This window comes from Chelonia mydas, chromosome 11 (assembly GCF_015237465.2).
Source record: "Chelonia mydas isolate rCheMyd1 chromosome 11, rCheMyd1.pri.v2, whole genome shotgun sequence".
Taxonomy (NCBI): Eukaryota; Metazoa; Chordata; order Testudines; family Cheloniidae; genus Chelonia; species Chelonia mydas.
The window spans coordinates 139,717-164,362 of NC_051251.2; the positions used below are offsets into that span (position 1 = coordinate 139,717).

A 24,646-nucleotide genomic window follows, 5' to 3' on the forward strand; every position below is an offset into this window, starting at 1 on the left:
ACTACCCCAGCCCAGTGAGTGGACTCCATCAATGGACTCTCATGCAACAGTGATGCGGATTTGGGGGATGAGGAAGATGAGGAGGAGGTTGAAGCACAGCAAGCAAGCGAAGAAATCGTTTTCCCCGACAGCCGGAACTGTTTTTCACCCTGGATCTAGTACCCTCCCAACCCACCAAAGGCGGGCTCCTGGACCTAGAAGGCGGAGAAGGGACCTCTGGTGAGTGTACCTTTGTAAATATAATACATGGTTTAAAAGCAAGCATGTTTAATGATTAATTTGCCCTGAAGACTTTGGATGCATTTGCGGCCAGTACAGCTACTGGAAAAGTCTGTTAACGTGTATGGGGATGGAGCGGAAATCCTCCAGGGACACCTCAATGAAGCTCTCCTGGATGTACTCCCAAAGCCTTTGCAAAAGGTTTCTGGGGAGGGCAGCCTTATTCCGTCCTCCATGGTAGGACACTTTACCATGGCAGGCCAGCAGCATGTAGTCTGGAATCATTGCATAACAAAGCATGGCAGCGTATGGTCCCGGTGTTTGCTGGCATTCAAGCAACATCCGTTCTTTATCTCTCTGTGTTAGCCGCAGGAGAGTGATATCACCTGGTTGAAATAGGGGAATTTTATTAAGGGGACATTCAGATGTGGCCATTCCTGCTGGGCTGTTTGCCTGTGGCTGAACAGAAATCATCCCTGCTGTTAGCCACGCGGTGGGGGGAGGGGTAAAGCGATCATCCCAGAGAATTGGGGGTGGGGGGTAGTTGGGTTTGTGCTGCACGTTAACCTGAAAACCGCAGCCCCTCCTTTTAAATGGCCAACCCATTTTAAAGAGCCAACCCAACGGATGCTTGGTATGTGAAATGAAGGCGCTGCTGTTTGAAACCATTCCCACATGTTAGGAAGGTTAAAGAAGCCAAAAGACTGTGGCTTACCATGGCTGCCTGTAAGCCAAATTCTGTTGCCCGCCGGCCCTGCGTGTGTGATCTCTCACACCATACCGGCAGGCCCTCGATATAAGAGGCAAAATGCGACCTTGTAAAGAAAGCACATGTGCTATGCAATGTTAACAGCTTGGTTCACCGTGAAAGTCTACCCACTGTTCTCTAAAATGTCTCTTTTTAAAGACTAATCTCCCTTTTTTCCCTCCCGCAACTGCAAATGTTTCATCGCTCCACGTATCATCTCCGTCCCAGAGGCTATCAAAGATTAGAAGCTGAAAAAAAAGCACTCGCAATGAAATGTTCTCTGAACTCATGCAGTCCTCCCATGCTGAAAGAGCCCAGCACAATGCGTGGAGGGAGACAATGTCAGAGTCCAGGAAAGCACAAAATGAACGCGAGGACAGGAGGGACGAGTGAGAGGAGAGGTGGCGTCAGCATGATGAGAGGAGGCAGGATGCAATGCTGAGGCTACTGGAGGATCAAACTAATATGCTCCGACATATGGCTGAGGTGCGGGAAAGGCACAGATCACCGCTGCAGCCCCGGTGTAACCACCCATCCTCCTCACCAAGTTCCATAGCCTCCTCACCCAGACACCCAAGAACGCGGTGGCGGGGGCCTCCGGGCACCCAACTACTCCACCCCAGAGGACTGCCCAAGCCACAGAAAACTGGCATTCAACAAGTTCTGAAGTGCAGTGTGGCCTTGTCCTTCCATCCCCCCCTCCTCCACCACCCCACCCGGTGCTTCCCTCCTCCCCCACCCCTCCTGGGATACCTTGGCAGTTATCCCCCCATTTGTGTGACGAATTAATACAGAATGCATGAATTTGAAACAATGACTTTATTGCCTCTGCAAGCAGGAATCAAAGGGGGGGAGGGGAGGGCGGTTGGCTTATAGGGAAGTAGAGTGAACCAAGGGGGTAGGTTTTAATCAAAGAGAAACAAACAGAACTTTCAAACCGTAGCCTGGCCAGTCATGAAACTGGTTTTCAGAGCTTCTCTGATGCACAGCGTGTCCTGCTGTGCTCTTCTAACCGCCCTGGTGTCTGGCTGCGCGTAATCAGCAGCCAGACAATTTGCCTCAACCTCCCACCCCGCCATAAATATCTCCCCCTTACTCTCATAGATATTGTGGAGCACACAGCAAGCAGTAATAACGATGGGAATATTGGTTTCGCTGAGGTCTAACCGAGTCAGTAAACTGCGCCAGCACACTTTTAAACATCCAAATACACATTCTACCACCATTCTGCACTTGCTCAGCCTATAGTTGAACAGCTCCTGACTACTGTCCAGGGTGCCTGTATATGGCTTCATGAGCCATGGAATTAAGGGATAGGCTGGGTCCCCAAGGATAACTATAGGCATTTCAACATCCCCAACGGTTATTTTCTGGTCTGGAAAGTAAGTCCCTTGCTGCAGCCGTTCCCACAGACCACAGTTCCTGAAGATGCGAGGGTCATGTACCTTTCCTGGCCATCCCACATTGAAGTTGGTGAAACGTCCCTTGTGATCCACCAGTGCTTGCAGCACCGTTGAAAAGTACCCCTTTTGGTTTATGTACTGGCTGCCTTGGTGATCCGGTCCCAAAATAGGGATATGCGTTCCATCTATCGCCCCACCACAGTTAGGGAATCCCATTGCAGCAAAGCCATCCACTATGACCTGCACAGCTCCCAGAGTCACTACCCTTGATAGAAGCAGATCAGTGATCACACTGGCTACTTGGATCACAGCAGCCCCCACAGTAGATTTGCCCACTCCAAATTGATTCCCGACTGACTGGTAGCTGTCTGGCGTTGCAAGTTTCCAGAGGGCTATCGCCACTCACTTATGAACTGTGAGGGCTGCTCTCATCTTGGTATTCTGGAGCTTCAGGGCAGGGGAAAGCCAGTCACAAAGTTCATTGAAAGTACCCTTACGCATGCGAAAGTTTCGCAGCCATTGGGAATCGTCCCAGACTATGCAGTCCCACCAATCTGTGCTTGTTTCCCGGGCCCAGAATCGGCTTTCCACGGCATGAGCCTGCCCCATTGCCACCAGGATGGCCAAATTGCCAGGACCCCATACTTTGAGAGAAATCTGTGTCCATGTCCCCATCACTCTCCTCACCGCGCTGCTGTCGCCTACTCACCTGCTTTTGCAGGTTCTGGTTCTGCATATAGTGCTGGATAATGTGCATGGTGTTTAGAGTGGTCACAACTGCCGTGGTGATCTGAGCGGGCTCCATGCTTGCCATGGTATGGTGTGAGCAGGAGAGCAGAGTGGCAGCAGCAGCAGCGAGTGGATGACGCTGCTGACAGCAATATGGCGCCCGCACGGAAAAAGGCACGAAACAATTGTTGGCCGTTGCTTTCACAGAGGGCTGGCAGCAGACGGTGCAGTACGACTGCTAGCCGTTATCATCTCCTGGGTGCTCACGGTGCTGCTGGCTGGGAGAGCAGCCTGAGGCAGAATGGCCCCCTCAGGGATTGAACTCACAACCCTGGGTTTAGCAGGCTAATGCTCAAACCACTGAGCTATCCCTCTGCCAATATTCCAGGCAGGACTGAATCTCCATTAGACAAAACTTAAAGAAGAGCATGACCTGAGTCACTCCTATTTATGTCCAGGCGCCCCTGACAGACCTCACCGAGCATGGGTAGCCCAGGAAAAAAAGCGCGGAGGGAGGGAGGGATGGGGGGCCTAACAACATGTACCCAGAACCACCCGCGCCAACGGTTTTTGCCCCATCAGGCATTGGGATCTCAACCCAGAATTCCAATGGGCAGCGGAGACTGCTGGAACTGTGGGATAGCTACCCACAGTGCAATGGTCCGGAAGTCGACGCTAGCCTCAGTGCTGTGGATGCACTCCGCCGACTTAATGGTCTTAAGTGGGGACACACACAATCGACTGTATAAAATAGCTTTCTAAAAAAATCAACTTCTATAAATTCGACCTAATTTCGTAGTGTAGACATACCCTAAGAGACAGGGAATCAAGACTGATGGACTTTCTGAGCCCAGGAGATGAGAAAGAGACACAAACATCATTGCAATGTGAAATCAAATCTAGCTGGTACCATGGAGCATGGCCACAGTGCAGTGTGCTGCAGAGAAGTCCCCGTGCAGGGGTGCTGCTGTACAAGTCACAGGTGAATGAGAAGTTTATTGGCCCAGCTTGCGAGGCCTTTGATTTTGGGATAGATAAGAAAAACAGAAGTGGGAAATGGGGGACACGAAGAACCCTTGACACTTGTTTAGCAGAGCCACAACTTCAAGCACCTCTGCAATTATCTATAGATCAGAGAAATGGCAGATGACACAAATTAACACCTTCCAGCATAACAAAACCCCATCTCATCTCTGCTCATCCTCCCACTTTTAATATGCTGACACCTAGAATGACTTCTTTCCCAGACAGAGAGAAGAGAGATAACAACAGTGAGGGAGGGGAGCGACAACGGGAACCCTGGTCTGGAAGTGGGAGAAATAGAAGGCACACAGAACCCTTGACGGGGAGAAATCAGGGATCATACAAATCTCTGGCAAGAGGAGAGAATGGGGGACCCTGGAATGGAAGAAAGGGGTAGCAGGGACATACAGAAAACCTGGCATGATGGCAAAATGGAGGACCTTGGTATGGGAGGCAATGGGAGTGCACACACAGCTCCTGGCATAAGGGTGACAATGTGGGAAACCAGGAACATACTAGAGTCCCTCGCATGAGGGAGGGGATGGGAGAGGGAGGAAATGGAATATACAAGGAGCCCCTGATGTGTGCAATGCACTTGGCCTACAGAAGCTATGAAGTGTGCAACCCCTTAGTCTACTACACATACCCAAAATCCCAGAGCAGATTCCCACTCCCAAAACAAACAGGAATCACTCGCCCCCTTTGTCCCACTGCAGGCGATGCACAGGGTCCTGCTTCCGAGCTGTGTCAGCACAAAGAACGGGGGGAACAGTTCTTACATGCCATGCGTATTTGTTTTTTCACATAATGCAAACAGTGGGATGCATTTTTCTTCAGTTTAAAAAAAACTCACAAGAGAGGGACAAGAGGCAGAGTTTCTCTCCCCATTTCCTCATCACGGCCTCAGAAGGATGTCCCTCCTCCCTCCCCCCAAGGGTGGGACTCACCTTTTCCGTGTTTGGTTTGATGCAGCGAATGAAGAATGGATTGGAAGTGCTGAGTGTGGCCATCAGGGAATGGAGAGAGTCCTGAAAACACCAAGACAAAACTAGAAAAGCAGTCATTCCAGCAGGGACTGGGGGTCTATGGGCTCCTGTCTGAGTACAGGGGACTCTTAAGCAGCCCCCTATTCCTAAACTCTCTCCTTGACTCCACCTTCTCTTCCTCCATGCTTCTCCTTGTCAGTTTAATAAATAGTCAGTTTAATAAAAAATTTAAAAATCACACATCACTGAAAAATGTTTACCTGCTGTTATTGACTAACCTTGCAAGGCCTTACACTCAACAGCATTTTTCTGCCTGTAATGTGGTAACTTTTCAACATTTCAACCAATTGATTCCAAAATTTCAGGAAATCTTTTAGGCACCAATTAACTGAACCCTACTGATTTTGGTGAAAATTGGAAAAACCAAAAGTGGGAAATGAGGGAAACACGGAGCACGCAGTTAGCAGAAGCAGCAGCTTCAATCAGCAAGGTAACTAGAGAGCAAAGAACCAGTTGATGGTGGCCATTAACATTTTCCAGCACAATACCCCCATTTTATAATGACCAGTCCTCCCAATACAGTTTAAAACACTGGCACCCTAAAAGAGAAGGAAAAGAAGAAAGGAGGAGGGGGATGAGGGTGCACACAGAACCTCTGGTGGGAGGGGAAAAACTGCTACTGACCTTCCGTAACCATTGTTCTTCAAGATCGGTTGCACATGTCCATTCCAATGTAGGTGTGTGCACACCCGGAGCACAGTCACTGGAATTTTTCCTCTAGTGGTATCTGTGGGGTTGGCTCTGGTGCCCTCAGGTACTGTGTGCTCATAGTGCCAATATAAAGGGCACTGCTGACCCTGCCCCCCCTCAGTTCTTTCTTTTCGGCTAACTCCGACAGGGAGGGTCTTGGAATGGACATGTGCAACACATCTCAAAGAACAACAGTTATGGAAGGTTAGTAATAGTTTTTTCTTCTTCGAATTCTTGAACGTCTACTCCAATGTAGGTGATTCCTAAGCAGTTATATAGGAGGTGGGCTTGGAGTTCATAGACATGCTGACTGCAAACCGCTCGGCCAAAGATGGCATCGTCCCTGGCCTGTTGGGTGATGGCATAGTGTGCCGAGAACATGTGTGCTAACGACCAGGTGACTGCAATGGAACTGCGAAACCACTTTCAGGAGGAAAACAGGGTGCGGACACAACTGCACCTTACCCTTAAAGAAAATCATATATGGGGGCTCCAACGTGAGGACACAAATCTCCAAAATTCTTCTAGCCAAAGGGATGGCCACTAAAAAGGCCACCTTCCGGGAGAGATGAGTTAACGAATACATTGCCAGCAGCTTGAATGGGACCCATAAGCTTTGATAAGATGAGGTGTAGGTCCCAGGGAGGAATGGGATCTCTAACATGGGGGTATATCTTCTCTAGGCCTTTAAGGAAAAAGATAACCTTCTCATGATGGAAGACGGACTGATTGTCGACGGGGGATGGGAGGCCAACATCACTGCAACGTCAGCCTTGATGGAAGGAACAGCCAAGCCTTGCTGTTTCAGAAACAACAGGTATTCCAATATAACCTGCAATGAAGAACTCGAGGGTTGAATTCCACGCTGGGAAGATGGGAGAAATGCTTCCATTTTGCAAAGTAAGTAGCTCTGATGGAGGACTTCCTACTACCTAGGAGGACCTGATGAACCTGTTCGGAGCAAGCAAGCTCTTCATGATTCAGCCACGAAGCTTGCAGGCTGTCAGATAAAGAGAGCTGAGGGTCAGATGGAGCAACCAACTGAGGCCCCGAGAGATCAGGTCAGGATATAAATGAGGCGGGAGCGGGGCCTCCACTGAGAGGCCTAATAGGGTGGTGAACCAATGTTGCCTGGGCCAGGCCGGGGCTATGAGAATGACCCAGTCCCAGTCCCGCTTGATCTTGATCAGAACCTTGTGCACTAGTGGGATAGGAGAAAAGGTGTAATGCAGGTGATCCACAGTAGCAGAAAAGGGTCCCTGAGACACCCTGAGCTCTGGCTTTGCAGGGAGCAGAACTGGTGGCATATCCTGTTGATTTGGGTAGCAAACAGATTTATCTGAGGAGTCCCCCACCACTGGAAAATGTGATACCCGGCCGAAGGGACCGCTTGTGGTGAGTGGAGAAAGACTTGCTGAGGCGATCTGCCAGCTGGTTCTGTGCTCCCGGGTGGTGAAAAGCCTTGAGGTGGATTGAATGCACTATGCAGAATTCCCACAGATAGCTTGCTTCCCAGCACAGCAGGGAAGAACATGCCTCACCCTGCCTATTGATGTAAAAATGGCTGTTGTATTGTCCATGAGAACCCATATGTCCTGGTTCGCAGTGTGAGGCAGGAACGCCTGGCAGGCTAAGATGACTGCCCTGAGCTCTCTGACGTTGATATGAAGAGAGCGCTCTTCTAGAGACCAGAGGCCTTAAGTCCCGAGGGGCCCTAAACGGGCTCCACAGCCTAGTGCCGACGCGTCCGAAACTGGCGACGTTGAAGTTTGGGGCCGCGAAAAGGGTATTCCTGCATGAACCGTGCAAGGATCCAGCCACCAATCCAGGGAAGAGAGGACTCAAAAAGGTATGGTGAGAATTGAGTCCAGATGGTGACTGGTAGGTGAGTACACCGTGGCCAGCCATCCCTGAAGAGGTCTGAGGTGCAGCCTCGCATGTTGCACAACGTAAGTGCATGATGCCATGTGGCCCAGAAGTCTCCAGCAGCTCTACACTGCCGTAACCAAGTGGGTCTTGAGGGAACTTATTGGGACCATGGTCGCCTGAAACTGGTCTCCCAGGAGGAAGGCTCTGGCCTGAGTGGAGTTGAGTACCGCTTTGATGAACTCTATTCTCTGCACTGGGACAAGGGTAGGATTTTTTGTGTTTACTAGTAGACCTAAGGCCTGGAAAGTTGACTGGATGAGGAGGATGCTGGATTCCATCTGAGCCCTGGACTGGCCTTTGACTAGTCAGTCGTTGAGATATGGGTAGACATGCATTGCTCGTCTCCTCAGGCAGGCTGCCACCATTGCCATGCATTTGGGGGACAACTTCCTGGTGCAAGGGCTGGAGGCCGTGCTCCTCTTGACCTGCTGCACACAGACAGGGAAGAATTAGTAGGGGAAGTAGAAGTGGGTGGCAGCCTGGGCAGCAGTGACCATGAGATGGTCGAGTTCAGGATCCTGACAAAAGAAAGAAAGGAGAGCAGCAGAATATGGACCCTGGACTTCAGAAAAGCAGATTTTGACTCCCTCAGGGAACTGATGGGCAGGATCCTTTGGGAGGCTAATATGATGGGGTAATGAGTCCAGGAGAACTGGCTGTATTTTAAAGAAGACTTATTGGGTGCAGGAACAAACCATCCCGATGTGGAGAAAGAATAGCAAATATGGCAGGCGACCAGCTTGGCTTAACAGAGAAATCTTTGCTGAGCTTAAACACAAAAAGGAAGCTTACAAGAAGTGGAAACTTAAGACAGATGACTAGGGAGGAGTATAAAAATATTGCTCGAGCATGCAGTGGTGTATAATCAGGAAGGCCAAAGCACAATCGGAGTTGCAGCTAGCAAGGGATGTGAAGGGTAATAAGAAGGGTTTCTACAAGTATGTTAGCAACAAGAAGGAAGTCCGGGAAAGTGTGGGACCGTTACTGATTGGTGACAGATGATGTGGAAAAAGCTGAAGTTCTCAATGCTTTTTTTGCCTCTCTCTTCACAGACAAGGTCAGCTCCCAGACTGCTGCACTGGGCAGCATCATATGGGAAGGAGGTGAACAGCCAGGTTCTTGAAGCTGCTCTTGAGACGGCACAGGTCTAGAACAGGAACACCGGAAGCTCCCTAGAAGTGGGGGAGCCACTGGTGCTCAAATCATGGCCCCGCCCTCGCTCTGCCTCTTCCCCCAGAGGCCCCGTGCCCCCTGTTTGCTCCTCTCTGCCCCCTCCTCCCATTGCTCACCCTTAAGGTAGGGAAAATGGGAGTAGAACCCCTTTCCTCTCAAGTTTTGCAGAACCTCTTCCATGGCTCCCATCCGAAGGAGGGATTGGACTTATTGGACCAAGAGTCGCTCGTAAGAAGGGTCCCTGAAGAGGAAGGGGGAGTAGAAACAAACTGGAGACTAGTGTATCCCACTTCCACTGTGCACAGCACTCAGCGGTCCAAGGTGATACAGGCCCAGGCACTGATGAAGTGGGACAGACGGTCCGAAAACAAGAGGTGCAACTGCATCTGATATAAAGGGGACTGGGACAGGGACCTTGAGCATCTCGTCAAAAGGAGAGCTTCAAGCTCCCTGAGTGCCTGGGAGCAGCATGTGTCAGTCCCAAGGCAGAAGCTGGCAAAGGCAAAGTACTGGGCAGACTGCTGGGGCCTGTAATGCTTCCTAGAAGCCCCTGGGGTATATAACTGTAGGGACTTCATGGTTGTCCTGGAATCCTTAAGCCCATGGAGCTTAGCACTGATCTTCTCTGAGAAAGACCGGAAGACTGTAACCAAGAGCTCCTGTGCATGGTTACCACGAAGGCCATTGATCTGGCCACAGAATCAGCCACATCAAGGACCGCTATGGTTTTCCCTGCATCAACCAGCAAGGAGACGTCCTATCTGGTTTCTTGAGGGAGAAGATCTTTAAACTTGTGCATGACATCCCACATATTAAAACATAGCAACCCAGCAGTGCCTGCTGGTTTGCCATCCTAAGTTGCAACCCTCCAGTAGAGTAGTCCAACTTTTTGGAGTCTTTTGCCTTAGACGTTGCCCCCAATTGCCCTTGGCAATCTCTTTTGTTGGTGGCCAATGCTACCAGGGACCCTGGAGGGGGATGCGAGTATAAGAATTTGTAACCTTGGGCTGGCACATAATACTTCTTCTCCATATGCTTTGACATAGGGTGAAGGGAAACAGGGGTCTGCCAAAGAACCTTAACCGGGTCCATGATAGCCTCACCGAGTGGCAGAGCCACCCTCGAGGGGTCCGCTGCTGTCAAAATGTCCAGCAGGCTATGAGAAGACTCCTTGACCACCTCTGCTTGGATGCCCATATTTGATGCCACCTGTTTTAACAAGTCCTGGAAAGCCTTGTGGTCATCTTGGGGAGGAGACATGCCAGCTGCCAATACAATCTCCTCTGGGGAGGAGGAAGCCAGCATCGACTGAGGGCCCTCCACCCCTCCTTCTGTATCGGCGAGACCCATGGGCCCTCCTCTTGATGCTCGGTACCGGAGTCTAGATCAGGAGTCTCCCATCAAGGCACTGGTGGTGCTCTACTCTTGGAGGCCACCAAATAGGAGTGCCTTGAGAGAGGACCCTGGGCTGGCACCAGCCTCCAAGGACCAGAGGGCAAGCACTCGGTGATACGCTTGTGTTTGGTTTGGTGGGGGTAGAAGTGCCACGGGGAGTAGCGCAGGTGGCTGCAAACAGAGTATGACCCTACTTCTGACTCCGAAGACAGAGTCCCGGCGAGGCGACTAGGGAGGTGTGGACCCCATCAGTGCCGGAGATCAGTGCTGTGATAGTGAAGCCTGCGCTGAGGCTAGCATGGAGGGTTTTCCCCTGGATGGTACCATGGTCCTGATTCCAGGCAGAGGCTGGGAGAAGAAGGTTCCCTGGCTGATGATACCAGCAGCACCAATTCCTGCACCGCCGGAGATATTGACAGCAGCAGCGAGAGCAGGTCCTGGGTGCTGCAAACGCCTCCGGAGTTGACAGCACTGTAAACATACTGGTAACAGGCTGTCTGCCTGAAGACAATACCAAGGAGTTAGCAGGACCTGTGTAGGCTCCTGAGTCGCTGGTACCAGCTGTTGTGGGAAGAAGAAGAGTGGCCTGACACAGGTCTCACTTTATCCCTGTCCCCAGGCCTGGCTGACTTCAGCACCAGGAATCGACCCCTCTCGTCCAGAGGCCTCTTGTGCTTCTTCTTAGGCACCAGGGATGGGGAATGATGCCAAGACTCTCGCACAGTGGGAGGAGCACTCTGCACCAATGCCGAGGTACTCAGTGCCGAGTCTGAGCGACTCAGTTCTGAAGCAGGTCTCAGAGCTGCCTCCGCAAGAAGGACTTTTAATCTCGCCTCTCAGTCCTTTTTTGTGTGAGATTTGAAGCCCTTACAGATCTGGCAGCAGTCCTTCTTGTGAGTCTCTCCCAAGCACTTGAGACAACTCGAGTGCGAGTCACTCAGGGGCATTGACATGCCGCAGGAGGCACAGGCCCTGAAGCCTGGTGAACGAGGCATGTGCTGGCATCAGGGAACGGATGAACTTCACCAACTGAAGGAGAAAAGGTCCAACCCTAATAGACTAAAACTGACTAAACTATATACAATGATACACACTACAAAAAAACAGCGAAAACCACTGGGAAAATTTGCTGAAGCAAAGAGAGCAGCTCCAGTGACCATCATGGGCAGTAAGAAGGAACTGAGGGGGTGCAAGGTCGGGAGGGCCCTTTATACCAGCACTCTGAGCACGTGGCACCTAAGGGTGCCATAGCCAACCTGACCGATACCACTGGAGGAAAATTTCCGGTAACTGTGCTCGGGGTGTGCACACACCTACACTGGAAAGGACATGTGCTAGCACTTAAAGAAGAAATGGGAGATGCTGGTATGGCAGGCATGGGGGAATGGAAGAGCATGGGGATGCAGAGACCCCTGGCATGGGAGGAAAATGGGCAGTCATGGCATGGGGGAGAAGGGTGAATGAAGGTGCACACAGAGTCCCTGGCATGGGAGGAAATGGGGGGCACACAGGGCCCTGACATGGGGAGGAAGGCAGAATAGGGGCACACACAGAGCTCCTGCTGGAAGGGTTGGGAGACCTTGGCATGAGTGGGGAAGGGGGAAAATGGGATATGCAGAGTCCCCGGCATGTGGGGGCAGAGAATGGAGGACCCCATTGTGTGATGATACTGGGGCTCTGGCTATACAACTTATGAATTCTGGTTGCTACTGCAAAGTTATTATGAACTGTTCCTATGGAAACTGCTGTACCATGAATGCCTGTTGGCTGTTTATCCCCCAAGTCTTACCAGCTTGAAAAGCATGTCTTCCTCAGACAAGGACAACGTGAAGGTACTTCATGTTAACAATGGTGCTTTGAATCGACAACAGAGATGCTGAGTGGCTTTGCTCAAGCTGGGAAGTGTGAAGGAAGCGGGGGGCGCGGGGAGTTTGAACCAATGGAAAGTTACCAAACACAGATGAAAGAATGACAGGAGACCAGCCTCAGGATTAAATAAGGAGTCACACGGGGAACTGGAAAGAGGGCCACCCCGGAACAGGAAGCTTTGGAAAGAAGAGAGGAAGATCGCAGAGGCTGGGGAGGAAGTGTGCATGAGGGAGAAACAACCCAGCATATAGGGGTCTGCATGAGGCAAGGGGCTACTTCCCTGAGCCCATGGGCTACTTCCCTGAGCCCATATAGCCCCCCAAGGACTGCTAAGGGAACGGTGAGCTAGCAATCACCACTGTGGTTAGGACATTCATTGTTTTCTAAATAATGATATAAAGCACAAGAAAATACAGATCAAGTAAAAGAGCAATTGTGTTGGACTCTGGGCAAAGTGTCTCCCCTTGTTAAATGCTTTACAGTTCCACACTTCTCCAGAGAGAAATAAACCATGAACCAGAAGGCTCACAAATTTTAGTGGGATATTGGCACATGGTGTGTTTAAGCAACTGGGGTATTTTGGAGGTTAGAGGTGGTCCTGAGGAGTAAAGAGCTCCATGTCCAGGAAGGGGTAGCAGACAGAGTTAGGGCCCTGGAAATGTAACAGAGAGACTAAGGAAGGAAACCGAGCTGCAGCCTGCTGAGACCCAGGGAAACTTAACCCACCCAGGGATCCAAGACTTTGACTCCCTTCACAGCAGTCTTATGGGGAGCCAACCGGATCTGTGACACACTAACATGGAGGGGAGGGAGCAGTGGGGTGGGTCACAGAACCTATGGTGGAGGGGAGGTTGGGCATGCTGGTATAGAGAGAAAGTGAGAATGAGGAGGCACACAGAGCCCCGAGCATGGGGAGCCACACAAAGCCCCGAGCATGCGGGAGGGGGTAACTGCAGATACACAGAGCCCTGACGTTGGGTGGGGGGTTGGCAGGGAGTCATTGAAAAAGAAGGAAATGGGTGGGTGGTATACAGAGAGGTTGTTGGGAGAATGAAAGGATAGAATGAGCCCCTGGTGTTTGCCATGAGTTCAGCCTATACAATCATGAAGTCTGAGACCTCTGAGTCACAAACAACACCCAAGATCACTGCACCTGCATCTTTGTGGGTAGCCACTCTCACTGTTTCTCCCGTACAGGCAGTCAGTTTCCCATGTTGTTTATGTGGGTGTCTCACACTTTTAAAATAGGAAAATATGACTGTAAAAAAACCCCACAAAAATTAGCAGGGACTTGGGAGAGGTGTAAAACTGGAACAAATTTTCACAATTTTTTTTTTAAACGGACAGTGTCAATTTGGAACAAATTGATAAATTAACAGTAATAAGTCACCAGGATCATGTGGTACTCACCCAAGAGCTCTGAAATAACCCAAATATGAAATTGCAGAAATACTAACTGTGGTATGTAACCTATCTCTTAAATCAGCTTCTGGACCAGATGACTAAAGGATAGCTAATGTGATGCCAAATTTTAAAAAGGCTCCAGAGAAGATCCTGGCAACTACTGGTTAGCAAGCCTAACTTCAGTACCAGGCAAATTGGTTGAAACTATAGTAAAGAACAGAATTATCAGACATATAGATTAACATGATCTGTGGGGAAAAGCCTACACGGCTTTTGTAAAGGAAAATCATTCCTCACCAATGTAATAGAATTCTTTGAGGGAGGCAACGAACATGGACAAGTGTGATCCAGTGGATATAATGTACTTGGACTTTCAGAAAGCTTTTCACAAGATCCCTCACCAAAGGCTCTTAAACAAAGTACTCAGTTATGGGATAAAAGAGAAGGACCTCTGATAGTTAAAAACACAGGAAACAGAGGGTAAGAATAAAAGGTCAGTTTTCAGAAAGGAGAGAGGTAAAGAGTGGTGTCCCCCCGGGGTCTGTACTGGGACCAGTGCTGTTCAACATATTCAAAAATTATCTGGAAAAAAGGGGTAAAAAGTGAGGTGGCAAAGTTTGCAAATGATACAAAATTACTCAACGTAGTTAAGTCCAAACCAGACTGCAAAGAGTTACAAAGGGATTTCACAAAACTGTGTGACTGGGCAACAGCAGATGAAATTCAGTGTTGATAAATGCAAAGTAATACACATTGGAAAACAAAATCCAAACTATATATACAAAATTATAGGGTCTAAATTAACTGATACCAGTCAAGAAAGTCATTGTGGCTAGTTCTCAGAAAACATTCGCTCAATGTGCAGCAGCAGTCAAAAAAGCGAACAGAATATTGGGAACCATTAGGAAAGGGATAGATTATAAGACAATAAATATCATAATGCCGCTATATACATCCATGGTATGCCCACACCTTTCTGGTTGCCCCATCTCAAAAAAATTATACTAGAAATGGAAAAGGTACAGAGAAGGGAAAGAAAAATTATTACAGGTTTGGAACAGCTTCCATATGAGGAGAGATTAAAAACACTGGGACTGTTCATCTTGGAAAAGAGACAACTAAGGGGGGGGGGAATAAAATAGAGGTCTATAAAATCATGACTGGTGTGGAGAAAAAGTGTTATTTACCCCTTCATATAACACAAGAAAAAGGGGTCAACCAATGAAAGTACCAGGCAGTACGTTTAAAGCAAACAAAAGGAAGTATTTCTTCACACACTGTACCGTCAACCTGTGGAATTCTTTGCCTGAGGATGTTGTGAAGGCCAAGACTATAACAGGGTTCAAAAAAGAACTAAATAAGTTCCTGGAGGATAGATTCATCAATGGCTATTAACCAGGATGGGCAGAGATGCAAAACCATGCTCTGCAGTGTCCCTAGCCTCTGTGTGCCAGAATCTGATAAAGTGGGTCAGGGGATGGATCACTTGATGACTACCTGTTCTGTTCATTCCCTCTGAAGCACCTGGCACCAGTCACTATTGCAAGACAGGAGACTGGGCTAGATGGACCATTGGTCTGATCCAGTATGGCTGTTCTTATGTGCCCATATAAAAACTACTGCCTCCACAAGACCTATCAACACTTAGCTTAAACTCCAGCCCCCTCCCCCACCCCATAGGATCGGTACTTGAAAAACCAAACTGAGACACGCAAGACATTGCTGCAAAAAGCAAAAGCATATTCTTGTTGTAGTGCTCATCCTCTCCCAGTTCCCAGTTTATCACCTCCCCGCACATTACAGCGTAAAATTATTGTCTTATCTATCTGCAACATCCCAGCAGGTTTACAGGGCTGGAAAAGAAACTGAAGGAATCACTCATTCTCTTGTCTCTCTTCTTCACCCCACACTCAACTTCTTATTCAGTCACCCCCACCCCAGTTCCTCCTCTTCACTCTGAAGAGTCGCCCACTTTCTTGGGGAATTCCTTACCCTGAACTGGGAGCTGACGGTCGGCCTGCGCCTCTGGGTTCCCATCTTCAGAGTTTCCTCGCTGCTCCGGCTGGAGACTCTTTCAAAGAGGTCATAGATGAAGTCCAGCCTGGCGGTGAGGAGGAGGGTCAGACAGAAAACACAGGACATCAGATTCTAGGGTCAGTTATGAAAGAATCAGAGCTTGGGTGCTCATTTACCACCCGACCCATGTGCCAGGCATCCTACTTATACCTTCCCAAAACACCACTACACAACAATGTGGCTGCAGCACAGGGCTCAGCAGGGCATCCCCTCCATCTAGATGCACAGACCCCAAAACTGCTGCAACACTGACAGCAGCCCACACTCCAGCTGCAGAGCTGCATTCCCTGTCTCTTACTACTTCGAAGCATGATGTTACACAGACAGAGTTCTGCATTCTGTCTTAGGCAGCACATCTCCTCCTTGCTACACAGACCCCCAAGGAGGAACTGCACAAACAGCAGTCCATGTTCCAGCCAGATTGCTGCATCCCTTCTCTCATGGCACAGCCACACGGTATTCCAGTCACACATCATATAATTGCCTTCACAGATACCCACTCTTGGAGATGAACCATTGAAAGCATGTTACCCGAGAAGGCTCTGAGCCTTGAAACATATGCAGTCTGTTCCCAGTCTTTCTGCCGATTTTCCTTTTCTCATGCAGAGGCATTCATTGGCTCTGGTGTCTCCAAGGTATTATTATTGTTATTTCTAGCAGTTTTTACTTTTCCATCTGGCTGAAAGTTTCTTAGTTAGTCTATAACATGGACAAGGGTGATCCACTGGACTTTCAGAAAGTCTTTGACAAGATCCCTCACCAAAAGCTCTTAATCAAAGTAAGCAGTCATATGATAACAAGGAAGGTCCTCTCATGGACCAGTCACTGGTTCAAAGGACAGGGGGAAAGGGTAGGAATAAACGGCCAGTTTTCAGAATGGAGAGAGGTAAATAGTGGTGTCCCCCAGGGATCTGTACTGGGACCAGTGCTGTTCAACATATTCAAAAATTATCTGGAAAAAGGGGTAAAAAGTGAGGTGGCAAATTGGCAGATGATACAAAATTACTCAGGATAGTTAAGCCCAAAGCAGACTGTGAAGCGCTACAAAGGGATCTCACAATACTGGGTGACTAGGCAACAAAATGACAGATGAAATTCAATATTGATGATTGCAAAGTGATGCACATTGGAAAACAAACCAAATTATAAATACAAAATGATGGGGTCTAAATTAGCTGTTACCACTCAAGAAAGAGATCTTGGAGTCATTGTGGACAGTTCTCTGAAAACATCCACTCAATGTGTAGCCGCAGTCAAAAAATGCTAACAGAAAGTTAGGAACCATTAGGAAAGGGATAGATAATAAAACAATAAATATCATAATGCTCTATATAAATCCAGGATATGTCCACACCTTGAATACTGTGTGCAGTTCAGCCTCTCCTCCAGAACCTCCTACAGCTGCCTTCTGTGACTTCTTCCTCTCAGATTGTCCCTGATCATAGATAGCCCCAGGTGCTGCCCCACCCTCTTAACTGGCCAAACAGGGAGCACCAGTGCTGGCACAGGGGACCTGGACCTGCTTCATTTAAAGGGCCAGCCACCCTGTGACATCCCTAAAATATCATCATATATCCCAGCCCATATATCCCTTTGTTCTAGCAAAGGAGTGAGATCCTGTAGCTGCTGATAGTCCATGTGTCTGAGACCCTGCACTAGGGCCCTTACCCCTAGATGATTTCATAGCAAGAGCTCCCTGTATCCAAAGGCCCTCAGAAGGAACCTCAGATGGCAATGAGGTGACCTCTGAAGGTCCTAGGAACTTAGGACTGAGGGCTCCTGTGTCCTCAAGTCCAGTCCCCCTCCATTGCAGATCCTCAGTTTGGAGCTCTCCGATCCAGGTTCCCAAGCCCAAGAACCTCAAGAAAAAACAGGCAGAGGGGAGAGGACAGAAAAACTCTGAGTATGGCTCTTTATGCCTTGCTAGCAGCTTAAAGGGGCTGTAAAGGTTTATAACAGCACCCTGGAGGATTCCCCCAGCACAGTGATGGCACAGGACCACCATGGCAAGCCCGACACCCTCTGCCTCATACAGCCCCCAGCATGGGGGAGCACCATGGGATTGGTCAGGGACACAGTGGGAAAAGAATCATAGAATATCAGGGTTGGAAGGGACCTCTGGAGGTCATCTAGTCCAACCCCCTGCTCAAAGCAGGATCAATCCCTAACTAAATCATCCCAGCCAGGGCTTTGTCAAATCTGACCTTAGAAACCTCTAAGGAAGGGGATTCCACCACCTCCCTAGGTAACGCATTCCAGTGTTTCACCACCCTCCTAGTGAAATAGTGCTTTCTAATATCCAACCTAAACCTCCCCCACTGCAACTTGAGACCATTACTCCTTGTTCTGTCATCTGCTACCACTGAGAATAGTCTAGATCCATCCTCTTTGGATCCACCTTTCAGGTAATTAAAAGCAGCTATCAAATCCCCCCTCATTCTTCTCTTCCGTAGACTAAACAATCCCAGTTCCCTCAGCCTCTCCTCATGAGTCATGTGTTCCAGACCCCTAATCATTTTTGTTGCCCTTCGCTGGACTCTCTCAAATTGTTCCACATCCTTCTTGTAGTGTGGGGCCCAAAACTGGACACAGTACTCCAGATGAGGCCTCACCAATGTCGAATAGAGGGGAACGATCACGTCCCTCAATCTGCTGGCAATGCCCCTACTTACACACCCCAAAATGCCGTTAGCCTTCTTGGCAACAAGGGCACACTGTTGACTCATATCCAGCTTCTCGTCCACTGTCACCCCTAGGTCCTTCTCTGCAGAACTGCTGCCTGCCATTCGGTCCCTAGTCTGTAGCGGTGCATGGGATTCTTCCGTCCTAAGTGCAGGACTCCGCACTTGTCCTTGTTGAACCTCATCAGATTTCTTTTGGCCCAATCCTCTCATTTGTCTAGGTCCCTTTGTATCCTATCCCTACCCTCCCGCGAATCTACCACTCCTCCCAGTTTAGTGTCATCTGCAAACTTGCTGAGGGTGCAATCCACACCATCCTCCAGATCATTAATGAAGCTATTGAACAAAACCGGCCCCAGGACCGACCCTTGGGGCACTCCGCTTGATACTGGCTGCCAACTAGACATGGAGCCATTGACCACTTTCCGCTGAGCCCGACGATCTAGCCAGCTTTCTATCCACCTTATAGTCCATTCATTCAGCCCATACTTCTTTAACTTGCTGGCAAGAATACTGTGGGAGATCATATCAAAAGCTTTGCTAAAGTCACAGAATAAACACATCCACTGCTTTCCCCTCATCCACAGAGCCAGTTATCTCATCATAGAAGGCAATTAGATTAGTCAGGCATGACTAGCCCTTGGTGAATCCATTCTGACTGGTTCCTGATCACTTTCCTCTCGTCTAAGTGCTTCAGAATTGATTCCTTAAGGACCTGCTCCATGATTTTGGAGGCCACTGCAGTTTGCATTTTTGGTATTGTAGGGTGCAGAGTATCCCATTGGCATCAGTAGGGAAGCTGCCATAAGCTAGAGCAGACCTTGAGACTGCTCTAACTTATGCTGGGGGCTGTGCTGTCCACTGGAGCAGCAAATGTGGCATAAAGAATCTGAAAGCCCCAGATGCAAACAGCAAATCAATGTTGCATAGATTTCACCACTATGGCGCCTGTAAAATTGTCCTGTAGGCTTCTCCTCCCCCTCTCAGGCTACTCATTCAGCATCTCCTTTGGTGCCCCTTCTTCCTCCCTGCTCTCCGCAGCGTGAGGGTGAGGATGGTATGTACATGCATGGCTATGCCTGTGAAGTACTGCAGTTCCCTGAGTCAAAGGATCCCTTGGGAGTTCCAAAGTGACACCTTTCTGGCACAGAAAATCTTCATGGAAGAAAACAAGCAAAGTCCATCCCATAACAAAGGCGATGCTGATACTCAATATGTGTTTCTTTGTATCAATTTCTTTGCAGTAAAAAGAAAAGGAGTACTTGTGGCACCTTAGAGACTAACCAATTTATTTGAGCATGAGCTTTCGTGAGCTACAGCTCACTTCATCGGATGCATACATCATCACATTCATCGGAAGTGAGCTGTAGCTCACGAAAGCTTATGCTCAAATAAATTGGTTAGTCTCTAAGGTGCCACAAGTACTCCTTTTCTTTTTGCGAATACAGACTAACACGGCTGTTACTCTGAAACTTTGCAGTAAAACTGACTTCTTCTCCAGCCCCCACTCCTGCTGCCAATATACAGAGAGAGAGGAACTTGGGTAATCATATAAAGTAACTCTTCCTCTCCATGACCCTGCTATCATGTGAATGCTGCTCAATTTAGTCCCACAGAGTCCTCTTCATCCCGGCCTCCCTTCTCCCCTGCTGAGCATTAAGGCTGCTTACCTGCTATCCTTCAGCATATTTAAAATGTCATCCCGAAAGGTGTCTCTGTTCTTCTCCAGAAACCCTCTCACATCATACAATACCTGTGACACAGACAATACACGCTGACTAGTACATAACAATGCAAGCAATTCAAGCCACAGTGACATCCCCTCCTCCACACATGCCAACATACAGGGCCACCCTGCACGCAGCCCCACTGTGTGCCAATGACAGGACAACAGAGCAGGAAACTCCGACATGCCTACAGGCACATGCTTAGAGCCCTGGCTCCTGGAGTCTCTCCATGAGGTCGGAATCCAGGCTTTCATGTACAAAAAAGGTTGTTTCTAGCACTCAAAGTTCCAAAGAAAACCTTCAAAATGTAGAATGTCTACACTACAGAGCCTAGGCTGACATAGCTATGCTGGCGTAGACCCCTAGTGTAGACGCGGCATACGCTGACAGAAGGAGTCTACCTGCCAGCGTAGAACATCTCCTCCCCGGCCAACCTTAGCTATGTCACCGGAAGCACGCCTTTGCTGAGAGCTGTGTCTACACCGATGGTTCTGTCAACAGAGCATACCCTTGTCTTTCTCCATTCACGCACACAGATCGAGGACTGCTGACCCCCACTCCTCACAATACACATACAGCTGCCAATCACACCACCACACACACAGTGGCCAACCCCTTCTGCCCCCCTCACATACAGCAGCCTATGCATAGGGCACTGAATCCCTTCCACACACACAGAGAGGGAAGGTAATATCCTTCCCATATGGGAACGAACACACACGCAGAAAGCACCTGTGCACACCAAGGCAGAGCAGACAGATCCCTCACATATCAGATCCCAGTGCACTTTAATTTACAAACAAATTAATGAGGCCTCATTGTTATGGCCACAAAAAGGGTCCCCTAGCATTGCCGGACCACTGGGGGAGGGCACTCTTATCCACATCTCTCCAGGGGCCTGCCAAGAAGGCTGCAGTTGTAAGAGAAAGAAATGTCCTAGGAAGACGGAGGATAGTTCTGCTGTCACATCACCACACACAGCACTCAACTCAACATCAAACAAGAAAGGCCAACTAATTCAGAAGGCAGAAGTAGAGGCCTGTGTAATGTACAGTGGCAGAGTGACAGAGGAAGGCTTAATCACTGAAGAAATAAGTAGCAAGGTACTGGGACAGTGGTTCTCAACCAGGGCTCTGAGGCCTCCTGGGGGGCCGTGAGCAGGTTTCAAGGAGTCCGCCAAGCAAGGCTGGCATTAGACTCGCTGGGGCCCAGGGCAGAAAGCCGAAGCCCCACTGCATGGGGCTGAAGCCTGGGGCCCTGAGCCCCGCCACCCGGGGAGGAAGCCGAAGCCTGAGCAATGTAGCTTTGTCGGGGGCCCTGTGGCATGGGGCCATGGGCAATTGCCCTACGTGGTACCCCCTAATGCCAGCCCTGGTTTTTAGATGCAGAAAAGCAGCTGTTGTGACACAGGGGGGCCGTGGGGTTTATATAGCATGCTGGGGGGAGAGGGGGCCCTCAGAAAGAAAAAGGTTGAGACCCCCTGCACTAGGGCACAAAGATACTTTCCCCATTTTAAAATATTCTGGTAAATTTATTTTTCAAATAGCTGTAGCACCACAGTGACTGGGATAGAATGTGAAAATATGGTCCTGAGTGTTCGGATTTCATCAAGTCATGCCGTACAGAAAATGGGATTTGAAGCATGTATAGAACATTTGTAACTATGGACCGAATTTTCAGAAGATCTCAGGGCCCACATTTGAGACCAGATGTTCAGAAGAGCTCAGCTCCCACTTAGGCACCAAAATAAGCAGCTGGGTTTGCAGAAAATCTGGCCATACATGTACTGATGGGAACAGCAGGGTTGTGAGCATTTTTTAAAATCTGGCCCCAAATCAGGTCCCAGTGCATGATGCTCTGCTGGTGAAGTGTACAACCCAGGAAGGCCCATCTGTGCAGCAGCATGCATATTCATTGTGCATTGTATTAGGTCCATGGGGCCCTTGCCTCAGTCCCTGAATGTTTGGATACAGCAACATCTGTGCAGAGTCTCCAGTCTGGAAGAAAGGGGCTGAGTCCTGTGGATCTTGCAAGGCTGCAGAGTATCCAGGAGGGCCTAGCCAAATACTTCCACACAGTGAAATTTTTTTTGCCTTTTCTTGGGTGTGAGGAGGAAATTCAGAAAATTCAGTAAAAATACTAAGTTTAAAGAGTGAAAACGTTGCATAGTTAAACACTCAAAAGTGAGGAAATATTTGAGTTAAGATTGTTCATTCAGCTTTGACTCTGCCATCTGGTGCTTCTGCCTTATAGTGACACAGTCCAATATATGTGATCACTGACTATTATTCAAATAACACCACGTAATATCATATAAGCCATGCCATACCTATCAAGTGCTATGAGGCAAGATAAGATCTTGTGCCTTGCTGGGAAGGTTAGGGTGGAGGTAGCTATGAAGCCAGTGAGGCGAGGAATGTGATTTCCTGGGCCCACGGGAAGGGGGTAACTGCGGACCTCATAGGTGAGAGTGGAGACGGAATCTGTAGCTGATCAGAATATCTGTGTAATCAAGACTCATTCTGTGTCTGGCCAGCAATTAGATTCAGTTTGTGTTGAGCACATTCAGTCTCCGCTGTGGGACTGAGGGTCCCAGCTGCTTCATTAAATTCAGTCTTGGGTAGGAGCTGGTCTAAAATGGCTCCTGCAATGACATTCCTGCTGATCATCCTTGGCACAGAACACACTCTTCCCCTCTATGTAGCAACCATGTCCTCCCCAGTACCCTTGAACCACCTAGTGGAAAGCCCCCCCCCCCCACACACACACATCTTTTGTCCCTAGAGTGGAGTCTGGACTTCAGAAAAGCAGACTTTGACTCCCTCCGGGAACTGATGGGCAGGATCCCCTGGGAGAATAACATGAGGGGGAAAGGAGTCCAGGAGAGCTGGCTGTATTTTAAAGAATCATAGAATATCAGGGTTGGAAGGGACCTCAGGAGGTCATCTAGTCCAACCCCCTGCTCAAAGCAGGACCGATCCCCAACTAAATCATCCCAGCCAGGGCTTTGTCAAGCCTGTTTTAAACCTTATGTCAAGCCTTTGTGAATCCTTATTGTGGTTACAGGGACAAACCATCCCGATGTGTAGAAAGAACAGTAAATATGGCAGGCGACCAGCTTGGCTTAACAGTGAAATCCTTGCTGATCTTAAACACAAAAAAGAGGCTTACAAGAAGTGGAAGATTGGACAAATGACCAGGGATGAGTATATAAATATTGCTCGGGCATGTAGGAATGAAATCAGGAAGGCTAAATCACACCTGGAGTTGCAGCTAGCGAGGGATGTTAAGAGTAACAAGAAGGGTTTCTTCAGGTATGTTGGCAACAAGAAGAAAGCCAAGGAAAGTGTCGGCCCCTTACTGAATGAAGGAGGCAACCTAGTGACAGAGGATGTGGAAAAAGCTAATGTACTCAATGCTTTTTTTGCCTCTGTCTTCACGAACAAGGTCAGCTCCCAGACTACTGCACTGGGCAGCACAGCATGGGGAGGAGGTGGCCAGCCCTCTGTGAAGGAAGAAGTGGTTCAGGACTATTTAGAAAAACTGGACATGCACAAGTCCATGGGGCCGGACGAGTTGCATCCGAGAGTGCTAAAGAAACTGGCGGATGTGATTGCAGAGCCATTGGCCATTACCTTTGAAAACTCATGGCGATCAGGGGAAGTCCTGGAAGACTGGAAAAAGGCTAATGTAGTGCCAATCTTTAAAAAAGGGAAGGAGGAGGATCCTGGGAACTACAGGCCGGTCAGCCTCACCTCAGTCCCCGGAAAAATCATGGAGCAGGTCCTCAAGCACTTAGACGAGAGGAAAGTGATCAGGAACAGTCAGCATGGATTCACCAAGGGAAAGTCATGCCTGACTCATCTAATTGCCTTCTATGACACGATAACTGGCTCTGTGGATGAAGGGAAAGCAGTGGACGTGTTATTCCTCGACTTTAGCAAAGCTTTTGACACTCTCTCCCACAGTATTCTTGTCAGCAAGTTAAAGAAGTATGGGCTGGATGGATGCACTACAAGGTGGGTAGACAGTTGGCTAGATTGTCGGGCTCAACGGGTAGTGATCAATGGCTCCATGTCTAGTTGGCAGCCGGTATCAAGCGGAGTGCCCCAAGGGTCGGTCCTGGGGCCGGTTTTGTTCAATAGCTTCATTAATGATCTGGAGGATGGTGTGGATTGCACCCTCAGCAAGTTTGCAGATGACACTAAACTGGGAGGAGTGGTAGATTCGCTGGAGGGTAGGGATAGGATACAGAGGGACCTAGACAAATGAGAGGATTGGGCCAAAAGAAATCTGATAAGGTTCAACAAGGACAAGTGCAGAGTCCTGCACTTAGGACGGAAGAATCCCATGCACCGCTACAGACTAGGGACCGAATGGGTAGGCAGCATTTCTGCAGAGAAGGACCTAGGGGTGACAGTGGACGAGAAGCTGGATATGAGTCAACAGTGTGCCCTTGTTGCCAAGAAGGCTAACGGCATTTTGGGGTGTGAAGTAGGGGCATTGCCAGCAGATCGAGGGACGTGATCGTTCC

At 49.0% G+C, this 24,646-nt stretch overlaps 1 protein-coding gene and 1 long non-coding RNA gene across 6 annotated transcripts in view; one reads left to right on the top strand and one right to left on the bottom strand.

The window, feature by feature from the left end:
• The window catches only part of LOC102934044 (unconventional myosin-X), a 287,560-nt gene that overhangs the window by 131,494 nt on the left and 131,420 nt on the right, over positions 1 to 24,646 (bottom strand). For all 5 annotated transcript variants that reach the window (XR_006284703.1, XM_037912692.2, XM_043524831.1 and 2 more), the window contains 3 exons: positions 20,056 to 20,138; positions 15,621 to 15,729; positions 5,070 to 5,150 (listed from right to left, as the gene is read on the bottom strand). Coding sequence is in view for 4 of the 5 variants with exons in the window: in XM_037912692.2 (XP_037768620.1) it covers positions 5,070 to 5,150; positions 15,621 to 15,729; positions 20,056 to 20,138 (273 nt within the window). In the remaining variant the exon portion in view is untranslated. The remainder of the gene's footprint in view (positions 1 to 5,069; positions 5,151 to 15,620; positions 15,730 to 20,055; positions 20,139 to 24,646) is intronic.
• On the top strand, positions 8,612 to 23,531 carry LOC122462257. The gene is made up of 3 exons (XR_006284708.1): positions 8,612 to 8,778; positions 13,218 to 13,220; positions 23,483 to 23,531. It is a non-coding gene; the product is annotated as an uncharacterized LOC122462257 (long non-coding RNA).